This window comes from Myodes glareolus, chromosome 25 (genome assembly GCF_982192425.1).
Source record: "Myodes glareolus chromosome 25, mMyoGla1.1, whole genome shotgun sequence".
Lineage (NCBI taxonomy): Eukaryota > Metazoa > Chordata > Mammalia > Rodentia > Cricetidae > Myodes > Myodes glareolus.
This window is the reverse complement of record NC_142050.1, coordinates 31,655,737-31,670,299: the sequence shown is the minus strand read 5'-3', so window position 1 is coordinate 31,670,299 and position 14,563 is coordinate 31,655,737. Positions and strand designations below refer to the sequence as shown.

At 41.3% G+C, this 14,563-nt stretch overlaps 1 protein-coding gene across 2 annotated transcripts in view; it reads right to left on the bottom strand.

Moving 5' to 3' along the window:
• The window catches only part of Exoc4 (exocyst complex component 4), a 699,662-nt gene that overhangs the window by 151,397 nt on the left and 533,702 nt on the right, over positions 1 to 14,563 (bottom strand). For both annotated transcript variants that reach the window (XM_087901868.1, XM_087901869.1), the window contains one exon: positions 13,577 to 13,713. In XM_087901868.1, the coding sequence (XP_087757994.1) occupies positions 13,577 to 13,713 (137 nt within the window). The remainder of the gene's footprint in view (positions 1 to 13,576; positions 13,714 to 14,563) is intronic.

Below are 14,563 nucleotides of genomic sequence, written 5' to 3'. Positions count from 1 at the left end.
CTGTGATGAAACACCATGACCAGAGCAAGATGGGGAGGACAGGGTTTATTTCACTCACAGTACCACATCACAGTCCATCATCAAAAGCCATGTGGACAGGACCCCTAGCAGAGCAAGAACCAGGCAGGAGCTGATGCTGAGGCCATGGAGGAGTGCTGTTGACTTGTCTTCCCAGGCTTTGTTCAGTCTGTCTTATTGAACCCAAGACCACCAGCCTAGGGGTGGCCTCACCCACAAAGGGCAGGTTCCTCCTACGTCAATCACTAATTAAGAAAATGCCCTACGGGCTAGCTTACAGCTGGATCTTACGGGAGCATTTTCTCTGATAACTCCAGCTGGCGTCAAGTTGACGTAAATATAACCGATACAGGGTGCCTACTTCTTCCCAGGAGACACAACCTAAGAAGTATGCAGTGACACGGCATACAGTCTGTGGAAACAGTTAAGAGGACTCTAGCGAAGGGGGGCTGGGCTTTGAGTGTTTGCAGAAAGTAACTTTTGGAGATAATTTAATAACAGTCTTCAAAGAGGTAAGTTTGCATGATACTGTTCATAACTGACTGACTTTTTAAGATAAAGAATTACACTGGAGCATAGGCAGTGGAGCAAAAATTAATGTGAAATGTGCTTCAACTGTCAGTGTTTATATTTAAATACATTCTACGTTTGAATGTCCTTCAGATGTTTACAGAAAGACAGACCAGGTAGCCCCCTTTTAAACTTCCCATGTCCTCTCATTGAACTTAGGATAAAATCCAAATCTCTGGTTTTAAGATCCTTTATCAAGGGCTCTTAAACCTGGCTATATATTAACATACCTGAAAAACATTTAAATATATCTATCAGGCTCACATTCAGAAGCTGGGCCTGGACTGGGAGGAAAAGTTCTCACACCATTCTACTGTACAGTCAAAGACTGGGAACCGACTGCTGGCTGACTCCTAGCCCGTCTTGTCACACAGGCGTCTGTCTCTGCCTGGAATGTCTTCCCCCTTCTCTACAGCCTTCCTTCCCATTCTTCCCAGCCGAGTGCAAACATCACAGCCTCAGGGAGGTCTTCCTGTTCCTTACTTAGATAATTCTTATTACCGGAGCCCACTTTTCTTCTTGGTCACTTGATCATTATCTGTCTCCTGCCATTAGAATGGAAAAGCCATGATTGCAAGAATGGGCCTAACAGATTCATTTCTCTAAGTTTGGCCCTCAGTAAACCAGGGCATATCCAATTCTTTTATATTATAAATTGACAAATTATAATTGTATACATTACATTCATAGAGTACAAAGTGATACAACGATTTCTGACTATAACATGAAGCAAACTAACATATCCACCATTAAGAAAAATTGTTTTCTTGAGAACATTTCAAACGTAGCCTTAATGACTCGGAGCTGAAATTGTTTGCTATATTCCCCACAATGCAGAGCACATTTCAACAAGGATGGGGGATGCCTTACTTCTCATCTCATCAAGGCTTTGTGCCATTTCCCAGTACTCCAGCATCCCCCGCTCCAACCATCTGGTAACCACCATTCCACCCTCCTCCCATGGACATGAGGAGATGTCTTTGTGTCTTTCTTATTGTACATAGCACGGTAATTTTTTTTCCTATTTCATCTGTGTTGTCATAAGTGACAATTTTTCTTAAAAGCTAAACAGAAACCCTTTGTGAATGTGCACCACATTTTCTTTATCCATTCATATGTTGATGGACACTTGGGTTGATTCCATAATTTGGCTATGTAAACAGTGTTTTAGTGAACAAGGGACTGCAGACATCTTTTTGGCATTCTGACTTTAATTTAGCACCCAGAAGTGCTATCTCTAGATATAAGTTTATTTGCAGCTTTTTGGAGGAAACCCGTTTTAATTTTTCTGCAATGTCAACACTAAGTTACACTCTCAGGGTGGTAGGTTTTCTCGATACCCCCACTAGCGATTCATTTTCACCACTTTGGTAACAGCCTTAGTGACAGCTGTGTGGAGATACTCTGTTATTTTAAAATTTGCACTTCTTAAATAATTAGTGATGTCCAGTTTTTCTAAACATACCTGTTGGCCATGTATACATCTTCTTTGGAAAAATTCCTATTCAAGCCTCTTAGTAGTTTTTACCTTTTGTTTTGTTGTTAGTGGTGTAGGATTCAATTCCAGGGCCTTAAGCAACCTTAATTATGCACTCAAGTTATATCCTCACAGTCTTCATCCACTGCTAATGGAATCAGTTGTTGTGTTTGTTTGTATGGAGCTAAATTTCCTACATGACTTCCTACTAACTACAATTGTAGGTTGTTGCCTCAGTCCTTAATTTCAGCGTGCAGACCTTTAGAAAGGTATTCCCATTTATCTTCTTCTTTTTTCTACTTTCATTTTCTGTATATTGGAGGGAAAGCTAAGAAAATGCCATGGAGTTGTACTATGTATCTCTTTGCAGTTTCGGGTCTCACAGGAAGGCCTAACTACCTGCACTTCACATTTGTACGTGCTGTGAGATACCGCACCTCCTCTCCTGTGTATGTCTTCCCCACACCACAGCTGAAAATAGTCGCATCCTCCCGATATGAATTCTTGGCGCTTCTGTCAAAAGTCAATTAGCTGCACATGCATGAGTGGATTTCTGGGTTCTCAATTCTACTCTTCTGGTCAATGAGTCTGTTTCTATGCTGGCGCTGTGGTGTTTTAATTACTATCACTTTGTAGCATAGATTGAAATCAGGTATTGCTAGTCTTGTTCTTCTAGCTCATGACTGTCTTGGCTGTTTTGGGTTTTACTTTTGGGGTTCCACATGAATTTGATGTTTTAAAATATTTCTAAAAATATATATATAGTAGGGGCTAAGGAGATAGCTCAGTGGGTAAAAATGCTTGTTCTGCAAACAACATGAGGGCCTAATCCTGAGCCCCCAGGACTCGCATAAAAAAAAAAAACAACTGTGTGTGGATCTGCGGACCCCAAGATAGGAGGACTGAAATAGGTGGGTTCTAAGAACTTGGCCCTTTGCCAGGCTAGCCAAAATGGTGTGCTTCAGGTGGGAGACCCTGTCTCCAGGCAAGAGGCGGAGAAAAACAAAGATACAGATATCCTGTTCTACATGCATGAGCATGGATGCATGAATCCACATCCTCAATTGCATATACTAAGGAACAGTTCATGAGCGTGCCCACATAGACACACGCACACACACACACACACACACACACACACACACACACTGGAATTTCGAAAGGCATTATGTTGAATCTGTACATTACTTTTGGTAGTATGGACATTTTGCTATTTTCACAATATGAATCTTTTCACAAACATGGATTATCACTCCAGTTTTGTGCCTTCTCCCATTTCTTAGATTCACACTATCACATTTGTTGTTCAGCTCATAGCTTTTTCATCTCCTTGGCTACATCTACTCCTAAGTATTCATGGTAGTCTTCGTAAATGACCTATCTTCCTGATCTATCTCATTACGCTTACTCTCAGCATATGGAAGTGGTCTGGCTTCTGTTCTCTGCAATCTTACTGTATTTCTATTAGGCCTAGTTGTTTGTATTGGTAGAAGCTTTGGATCTTATCATCTACCAGTGTCACAGATCATGCCAAAAAAGTAACACTTTTACTACTTCCTTTCCTTTCCTTCCCCCCCCCCTTCTACCTTTTGCCCAACATCTTGTCCTGCCCAGATCTTTGAGGAAGAGATCTGCATTTCCCCCACTGTGTATCATGTTAACTGGACTTGCTGTGGGCAGCTTTAAGTGTGCTAAGGTGATTTCCCTCCAAAGCACATTTGTTGTAATTTCCTCAAGAAAGGCCACTGAGTTTTGTCAAATGCTTGCTTTGCATCTAAAGAGGTAACTACACAGCTTCTGCCCTCCACCGTGCTAGTGTCATGCATCACATTATTGATTTGTGGATGCGATGTGTCTGCATTCCTGGGATGAATCCCACTCAACCACAGGGAATGGTCCTCTTAATGTGCTGCTGAATTTGATGTGCTAGTACTTTGCTGAGAAATTTTTTATCTGTTTGTTAGAAAGGTTGGAAACCGCTCATATAATGTTCCAGCCTGTCTTTGGTATTAGGGCCTCAATAATTGCTGAATAAATAAAGTAACAGATTGAATAATGGAATGATATATTTGCAGTATAAACACTATGGACACAACAGAAAGCATAAAAGTATCTTTTCCGTGACATCAGCAAACATTAACAATGCTATCAGTGAATGCAGCAATAAGCAAATGTGTTAACCTAGTAGTTGTCACAGTCTAGGCACTGTTCTAAGTTCTTTACATGTGTTAAAGCTTTTTTCTAGTGTGTACATGCATGTATGCATGTGAGTATTATATGGTATGTGTATATGTGTCTGTAGTATACATGTATGAGTGTGGCATGTATGTATGTATCCATATATGGGTGTTTTGTGTATGACTACCTGTGTGTGTATGCAAGTGCCATATGTATGTATGTGTGAGTGTGGTACGCATGTTTACATATGTGTGTTTTATATGTAAATGAATGCATGTCTCTGCATGTGTGAGTATGGTATGTTTGCATCTATGCACATATGTGCGTATATTATTTATGTATGCATGTATGTATGTATATGTTTATGTGAGTGTGGAATCTATGTGTGTATGTATGTTGTGGGAGGTGTTTAGTGTGGTATATGCTCATTTTTGCTTGTGAGGATGATTGTCTGTTATGTCGTGGAGGCTTGCTCTCTCATTCTCCCATATTCCTTAGAGACAAGGATTCTTATTGAACCTGGAACTAGACCAATAGCAGGACCCAGAGCTCTTCCTATCTCTGCCCGCTCTTCCTCAGTGCTGGAGTTACAGATGCAGTTATGGCCATGCCTGACTTCTTACTTGGGTGTTGGGTCCTCATGCAAGTCTTTATGCTAGAATATCAAGCACTTCTGTCCACTGAGTCATCTCTTCAGGCATGTTCATTCATGATACAACAACCCTGGGTGGTAGGCTAGTTATTTGGTAGATGAAACACCTGGGCATGGAGGTTAGAGAGTCTGCCCTTGGTCAGTGACTGTTGGGGCAGAGCTAAGGTAGGCCCATGGCTCCCCCTTATTACTGTGTAGTTTCTCTAAGCCTCCTGAAACATGTCTAGGTTTCTCATTACTTCTTTAGTTCCCTTGATTCTTATTTGGGCTTTAAAGTCAGACAGTTAGCTTCTAATGCACGCACTATGCCTTCCACACTCTGTGCCCTTTGCCACATTATTAACCTTTCTGAACCTCTGTTTTTTCATGGTAAGGTAAGGAGAATCCAATTTAATGGAATCCCTGTGAGTGACTAGATAAGCTAATGACTTATAAAGTCCTCTGCACTGTGACTATGCACTTTACTGAGTATTTATTTCCACTCAGTCCAGGTACTTATTACTGGGCATCAAGGTTACTGCAGTAGGCTCCTATCTTATCATGGCAGGAACTAGGCAGGAAAAACGAGGATCACTGCTTCCCACAAAACTTATAGGACACATGGTTAGGGAGCAACATCTGTAACAACTGTTTGGGGCCATGAGAGAAGCTGGCATGGAAAGTAAAGTGAAGGGGTTCAGCTGATCAACAACCATGAGTGCTTGGGATATGGAGATGTGTTATGCTAAGTTCTAGAGATAATTATGTGTAAAAAGCCACAGTAACTTCCTTCTAGAAGCTGAGAATTCAGATACTGATTTCTAGCCAGTAACACACATGGCGATCACTTCTAAAAGTACAATTGCCAAGGTCTAATGCTCAGTGGACCAACTATGAGAAATATAATGTCTTAAAATTTCTCCTAACAACTTTGATGTGAACCCACAGTTGGAGAATAATGTTATGAAAAGAAAAAACATGCATTTATCAACAACTGGTCAAATAACACACAGAGAAATGTAAGTTTCCCATAGGACAACTTCAGAAGCATATTACAAAAGCTTATCTGACTCATGCTTTCTAATGAAGTAGATACTACATATTTTCTAACATTCATTTGTATATATTTCATATGTAATAAAATGATATGTGGTGTTTTAAATGATGATGCTCCCCATAGGTTCATCTGTTTGAATATTTGGTCTCCAGTTGATGGAACTGTTTGGTAAGGATTAGGAGGTATGGCCTTGTTGAAGAAGGTGTGTCACATGGGGTGGCCTGTGAGGTTTTAAAAGAGGCATGCCATTCTCAGTGTGCCTTCTCTGCCGACCGCTTGTGTTGAGGTGTGAGATGCCAACTGCTGCTACTATCATGCCTTTGTTCCGGCTATCATGGATCCTAATGCTTTGGAACTGTAAACACATTTAAATGCTGTCTTTTATAGGCTGTTTTCGTTATGATATTTTATATCATAACACCAACAGAAAAGTAATTAAAACACCAATGTCACTGCTGAGTGAACCAAGAAGGTGGGAGGAAAACCGTCATCCTAGGGAGAGGAGAGGTCAAGCCGGGTGGGTCTCTGAGAGGGTTCCTCTGGCTCATGACTTTGATTTTTCTCATGTTTACAGTTTACTAGTTTGGCAAATGTTCAAGACAAGTTCAATTGTGTTCTTGGTCATGCATGAAAGGTGCTTCTGTTTATACAGGGATACTGAAAAGTATTTCCTGAGTCTGAAGGCATCCATGAATGTTCAGTTTCTGCCAGTTAACACAATGCAACTAGCTCCACTTGGACCATGTCGTCTACCTCACCCCATACCAGTCATTTAGTTCTGTTTGACTCCAAATAGGAAAATTTCAAAACTTCCCTTTTCTACCTATCCACACATCCTGCCCTTGTTTCTATTTCCTTACTTCCTCCAATGCATCCATTTATCCCTTTTGCTTCACTGCGAGACATTCACAATCAGCTCAGTAGAAGCCTCCTCATTTATCCAACAAACATGCCACAGGATCAACAAGGCATTGGACCTGAGTTAGACCCGTTTCTTGCCACCACGGTTTATCAAGTGTGCCCCCTTACTACTCTGAAATCAAATCCAGAGCCCTTTGAATGCAGTCAAGTGCTCTACAGCAATTCCACTGAGCCTCATGCTCAACTTGCAAGTATGTCTTCACACTTAAGCATAAGTTCCAGTTCCTTTGGGAAGACATAGTGTATGGTTGAAAGGTGAGCCCCCAACTGGTTATAACCCCCAACAGTATGCTGTCTCTGATATTAATGGAGTCTCTAAGTGTATAGCGGAGGTTTACTTGTATTCTCTACCAGGTCCAAAGATGTGTGTGTGGATGCACGCACGCACGCTCTACCAGCCCTGGAAAACACTAATGAAGTGACTAAATTAAAATGAGAAGGAACTTTAGACAATTGTGACTTTCAAGCTTTAAATGACTCTTTTGGGGGACAGATGGAACTGCTGGTTGAATTTCAGGGCAGAGAGGACAAGCATGGGGAGACATGCTTGGAGGTGACTGCCTGAGTGGGAAAACGGTACATTTCAGACCTTACAACTGAGTTTCCTGGAAGCTCCAACGGGTATGACTAATTAAGCAAAACACTTCTAGTCCTCATTTCCCTTTTAGGGAACATCTGTATCCCAAGCATGTACCATGACATCATTTCAGAGCAGTCTTTCTCTCCAGAGCGTTATGCTCACCCAGGCGAGATGCCCTGACCTTTCCCCAGCTCTTCAAATTTACAGCTCTGCTCAGGCTCTCCCGGCAGACTCAGAGACAACCACTTCTCAGCAGAGGGCATTGTGAGCTTGAGGATGTGACAGCTTCTGTAAGGGATCTGCTGAGACTCACGTGGGAGAGAGTCAGACTGCAGCTTCCCCGCTGCCTCCTCTTTCCCTTCCCAGTGTTATATCATTTTGGATCATTTGAATTGTACATGGCTTTCTATTTAAGTCAGTCATTTGCTGGCAGCAAAACTAGAACATTTCCTGTTTTTCCTCTCACTGTAATCAGGATTTGGTTGTCCAAATTAGGACTGCCCTAATTACTCCTCAGCAGGTGCCAATCTGGGGGAGGGCAACAGACTAGAAGAGAGGAAGTAAGGACACTTTGCTTCTTCAGAGTCACACAAGAAGAAAACACATTTTTTCCTAAACTTGAAAAACCTGATTAAGTCACAGAAAAACACCCCATGGGGTTGTGTGTGGAGAATGTACACACATGACCATGGATTTCTATAAAACAAGCTATCAAAGTTTTACTGATTTGCTTTTCCCAACCCAGAGATGAATTCAAGTTAGACCCATAATTCAGCAGCCATGTACATCATGCCTAGACAGTCTTGTGTACAGTAATCTGATAGTTGGAAACAAGAAGTGGACATCATTCTGGAGACGTTGACTGTATATTAAGTGTGTGTGTGTTTCCAAAGTGGTTCAGTCTCTTAGACAAAAGAATAAAGATTATTTTTAGAAGTACTATAGGTCAAGAAACTAAAGCAATGGCTGTGTTCCGAAAGAAACAGCTCATGGGCTCAATAGGTAAAGTGTTTGCTGCCAAGCCTGATGAGGTGATGTCTTTCTATTGTTGTGATGAAACACCATGACCAAAAAGTAAGTTAGGGTGCAAAGGGTTTAGACTTCCACAATGTAGTCCATCATCAAAGGAAGCCAGGACAGAAACTCAAGCAGGGCAGAAACCTGGAGGCAGAAACTAAAGTAGAGGCCATGGAGAGGTCCTTCTTACTGGCTTACTCCTGTTTTGCTCAGCCTGCTTTCTTATAGAATCCATGATCACCAGCCCAGAAATGGCACCACCCTTAATTGGATGGGCCTTCTCCCAATAATCACTAATTAAGAAAATGCCCTACAAGCCCAGATCTTATGGAGGCATGTTCCCCCTTCCCCCTTCCCCCATCCTCCTTCCCTCCCTCCCTCCCTCCCTCCCTCCCTCCCTCCCTCCCTCCCTCCCTCCCTCTCTCTCTCTCTCTGTCTGTCTCTCCCAAAACAGGATTTCTCTGTGTAACAGCCCTGGCTGTCCTGGAACTTGCTTTGTAGAACAGGCTGGCCTTGAACTCATAGAGATACACCTGTCTCTGCCTCCTGAGTGCTGGGACTAAAGGTATACACCATCATGCCTGGCTACCAGTATTTCTTAATTGAGGTTTCTTCCATTCACATGACTTTAGCTTGTGTCAAATTGACACAAAACTAGCCAACATGCCTGAGTTCCAGCTCCCTGGTTAACAATTCAGTTTCTGTGAGACCCCGTTAGTTGCTGGATGAAGCCTCTTCATGACAATTGGGTTAGGCACCAATATGGTCACAGAAGCACTCCCCTACAGTTCTTCCTTCTCTCTCTTCAATCTGTCTAAACACAAAAGCGGACGAGCCTCCACAGAGCATCTCTGCACCTGGTCCTCCCCTCGCACCTTCACTGGCTCCTTCGTGCCTAACTCTAAAACAGAAGTTCCAGAGCTCCCGATGTCACCCACACTCGTTCGCTTGTTCTTCCTTTTCTACACCTCCTACCCTCCTGGATGTGGCTGCAGTTCCATCCTACCCTGCTTCATTCCTCATCACTCCAGACCGCGTCCTTCTCTAATCCTCTCCTGCGCCTATGGCATGGACCTTCCTCGTTGGACTGACTGTATCTCCTCTCACAACGTGGCGCTGTGGGTATACAGTCTGTCTCTTTGTCACAAGCTTCCTTTCCTCTCATTTCCCTAGACTACAGGCTCCTTAAAGGTAGAGCTTGTGACTGGTTAAGTCTTTACACACACACGGGGGAAGAGGGTGTCTTGGTGGATGCTCAGGGAAGTTCTAGTCAATGCCATGGCAGGATACAAGAAGAACTGGGTTTAGTTATGGCTCCTAAAGGAGGCACGCGATGGTGCTGTTCTATTTTGCACATCTGGATAACCAGTCCAGGATGGGGACCGTCCTTTCTAAGATGGCTATGACAATGGATGGAGGATGACTGGGATGATGGCCAGTCTAGGGGAGAAAACATTAAACCAAACAAACAAAAACAAAAACAACAAAACCCACAATTCACAACAATTACCATTTTCACAAATGGGCAAGATTTTCATACATAAGGAATAAAAATGATTTCACTCTACTAAAAAGGAATGGACTTGGAATATGTGTTCTCAAAAAAAAATTGTGGGACCCCGGTCTCTGGATGGTTCTCTGCTTCTTGGTTCATGATGCAAGTTGTTGGCTTCACTGGGCATTTCTGCTTTGATATAAAATCATTATTTTTAGAGGCTCACAGCAATGAATGAGACCACATTATCTTGGACTGGAACTGCCAGAAGGGAGCCATTCACTACATAGTCCAAATTATTTCATTACAGTAACACAAACCTGACTAATGTACAATGGCTTCCAAGCACTTTACACCTTGAGAGGAAATGATGAATAAGGTGCCAAGCTCTAGAAACTTAAAATTTTTCTGTCAAAATAATTAAAGCAACAACACTTAACAATGCCTATCAGTAGTATTTAGAATCAAGAGCCAATTATTTTATTATAGGTTATTTATTATAGTTTAATCATAAGAAATATTCATCAGTATTATTATTGGTGAGAAAATAGTTGGTGCCCATAATCAGATATATGCATATTTCAAAAAAATTACATTTAATGATGGTTCCATATAAACATAAAATAAATCAGTGTTATTAAAGTCTAACTTTAAAATGTCTTCACTACATAAAAATGAAGTTTCAGAGTTTAAAAATTTTTATATTCTACTTTGGTAGGTGACACATTGGTACAACCATTTTGGAATTTATTTTAAAACACGTGAAAATAGAACATCCACAGGATGGGTCATAAGTTCCTATTTCAAACAAATATGTTAGGTCAATGGACTGAGCAATTTGTATACCCACTAAAATAATTTGTGAAAACTATAGTCGTCTCTACGCATATTAAAGCTGACAAATAGTTGTTTGGGGTACGAATTTAAACACTTAAAATACTCAGGACTTTTGACATATCATAAATACATCTGTAAAATAAAATCACTATTTTAAATGTTTCCAAAGGCTAAAATATCACATGTTTTCTTTCAGGTGCACAATCTTTACAATTCAAATTCCGAGAAGTAGAGAGGAAAAAATAAGTGGTTATTGAGCTGTGTGAGGGGTAGGAAAAGAGGGTGTCGGATCAAGGTTTAATCTCCATTAAATATAGCACATATTTAAAAATTAACCAGGTGTGACTGCTTGTGCCTGGAATGCCAGCAGTCCGGACACAGAAGCAGGCAGATCTCTGAGTTTGAAGCCAGAGTGAGTTCTAGGACAGACAGAATACACAGAGAAACCCTGTCATGAAAAGCAAAACCAAACCAAACTAAAACAAAATTCCTCAGTAGATTTTAAATGTTCACATCTCCCACATTAAAAAAGCTACAAGGTGATAGACGTATCGCCTAGGTAATGACTGATTTAATCACCATCTATTTAAACAACGAAACAGCTCATTGTGTCCCAAGTAGATTCAATTACTACTTTTCAAGTAAAAATGAAAAATGTACTTAATGGAATCTCAATCTCACAGGGATTTGAATTCTTCCACTGTATATTTATAATATATGATAAATGCTCTTTTCATGGACCCTTTCTCTTTTTTTCTTTGAATATCAGTTGTATTTTATTTCTTTACTAAGTTTGATCGTAATGGAGTACATTTTTAGCTTGAAACATTTACTTATTACGTTGTAATTTTTGGCAAAGCGAATTTGTATGAACCTGTTTAAAAAACAGGAATTTACATTATCTGTTAACACAAGGATGATGAATTTAATATTTTTGAATTACCATGATAATTATTTAGTATCTAACTGAATATAAAAATATTACTAGTGTATGATTTTAATCTAATATGTTGGCAGTTTGATGAATACAGAAAGTAAATACTGTTGGGAGCACAACTCAATGGGATTAGGGCTTTCTAAAATTTAATTGAGCTTTGAGACGATGGAGAAATAATAGTTCCTGCTGGAATGAGGAAGGTTTGCATTCACGTATATTCTACCACTCCTTCAGATCACTGTTTTTCAACTTTGCTTCCTGACTCACATAGAACAACTCTCGGAACGTCTAAATGTCAGATCTTGTCTTCTCAGACCCTCTGTTGGTTTGTGAACCTCTTCCTGGGAAACACTATCTCCTACTACTTACTACTTTGCACTTGTGCGACCCTTATTGTGTCCCCTCCAAAACCAAGGACATTACACTAGTGCCCTCTCCTGTACTGCAATGCCTTTATGATTCTCTCCACTTCCATGAATATCATCTGTTCAGCACATTACCTTCTGCAAAAACATTCCTGTCTATAATCACCTTTTCTGTGTTTTCACATAGATTATGACCATGCACTGGACCGTCCCTCTCTATCCTTAGTTATTTTTTGTTCGTTTTTTTAGATTTTTTAAATTTTTTTTATTTAAATTTTTTTTTTCATTTATCTTACATACCAACCAGTTTCCCATCCTTCCTCTACTGCTGTACCCTCCCCAGCTGCTCCTCCTCCATGATGGAAGCAGAGGCAGAAATCCACAGACAACCACTGCACTGCACTCTAAGAATCTTGTTGAAGAAAGTGAGGGGGGATTGTATCAGCTAGGAAGGTCATGATGGAGAAACAGACAGAGACAGCTGACCTGAGCTCCCGAGAACTCACGGACGTTGAAGCAACAGTTAGGAAGTCTATGGGACTGACCTCGGCCCTCTGCGTGTGTGTGACAATTGTGTAGCTTGGTCCCTTAGTAAGGCTTCTAACAGTGGGAGTGGGACCTCTCCCTGGTGCTTAGCTGACTTTTGGTAACATGTTCCCCATGCAGGATTTCCTGGCCCCACCTCGACTTAAGGGGAGGAGCTTGGTCCTGCCTCAATTTGATGTGCCATGCTTTGTACAAATCCATGGGAGGCCTGCCCCTTTCTCTATCCTTAATTATATATCACATATAATTTAGCATTTTAATGAACATTCTCTTTTTTCAAATCTTGTCAACCAGGCCATAATTTGTTCCTATTATTAATTCTCTATGTGAAATGCTATGGTCTTTCCATGAGCACCAGAGAATTTGATAAACCCTGAGAAAAGAAATCTGAGGTCTAAGTAACAGGTTTCAAGTTTGTAACACTGTTTCTCTCCCTTCAGCTGATGCTGAAAACAGATCTAATTGTCCTTTTCCAACAGTAGGAGGGCTTCAGATCAATGTCAGTAGGAAGGTATTTGTAAGAATGAAAAATACTTTATAGACTACAATATTAGTTTTCAATTACTCTATTATCAGGACCTTTTCGCTCACCAAGTGAACTAACCAAGATCTGAAGTTTCCTTGAGGAAGCCACACTCGAAGTTCTAGGTCTCTACAAAAATCAGGGCTGACCCTTGACCCGAGCCACTGTAACCATCTTAATTGTCTCTGCCCATGTGTCCCGTTCATTCCCTTTGTCGGTGTCACTGTGCGAGGACCCAAGAGACTGTCTCTGCGGTGCTTCTTCTTGGCAGGCCCTTTGACAAACGCAGGGAAGGAGGCAAGGAAGGCAGTGTTGCCAGCCCCACCAGGCCTCACACTGAGTCAGGGTCCCCCTGAGCTGTACCTGTAGGCTGAGGAGCAGGCCCCACACTGAGTCAGCCCCCAGTCCCACCCCTGAGCTGTACCTGTAGGCTGAGGAGCAGGTGTCCTTGTACTCCTGGAGCTTCACACACACCATGTTGAGGAACTGATCTGAATACGCACTCAAGTCATGCATCAGGTTCATGAGGTCTTGCACCGTCTTCTCCACAATGATTGTGCTCTGGAAACGAACAAAAAAGAGAGGACACAGAAACTTGTGAGATTTCTGTTTAGAACAATATACAGGACAAGCGAGAACAACGGTTAGGATGTGAGCACTCAAGGCACTTGAGTTTCCTGTAGGATGTGGCACTTAAACATATGAATTAAAATCAACAACAAAATAAACATCTCAAATGATGCTAGCCTTTCAAAGACCTGAAAAGTCTTGCACAGGATAAGGATTTTCAAAAGACTTTGTGAACCTCACGAATCTACTAGATATTTCTATATCTGATTTTATTTTTTAAAACGATATTAAGGGGTGAAAACCAGGGCTTTGCACTTTATTCCTAAGTTAATTTCTATTCCTTAATGGTTTATTTGTTTTGTTTTGGTCTTCAAAACAGGGTTTCTCTGTGTTGCCCAAGCTGCCCTGTAACTCTCTCTGTAGACCAGGCTGGCCTTGAACTCACAGAGATCCACCTGCTTCTGCCTCCCGAGTGCTGGGATTAAAGGAGGGCGCCACCACCACCTGGCTTCTTTGCTATTTTTGGGACTGAGTTTTCCTATGTAGCCCAGGTAGGCCTTGAACTCATGATATAGCCCAGAATGGCTTAAATTCTTGATCCTATTTCCCAAGGGCTGGGATTGCAGAATCTGCCACCACTACTGGAATCTCCATGGGTTCTAAGAAAGAGCATTTCTAGCCAATGGAAACCTTATTTATCAGCTCCAGGGCTCTACTTAGAGAGAAAAGGCCCACTACAGGCAGCATAGAGAAAAAGGTTTTCATTATTGGTTCTAAGTTTAGAAACTATCATTGAACTAAGAACAACAGGTAACATTTGGGTTATAGCTTACAGCTTGCA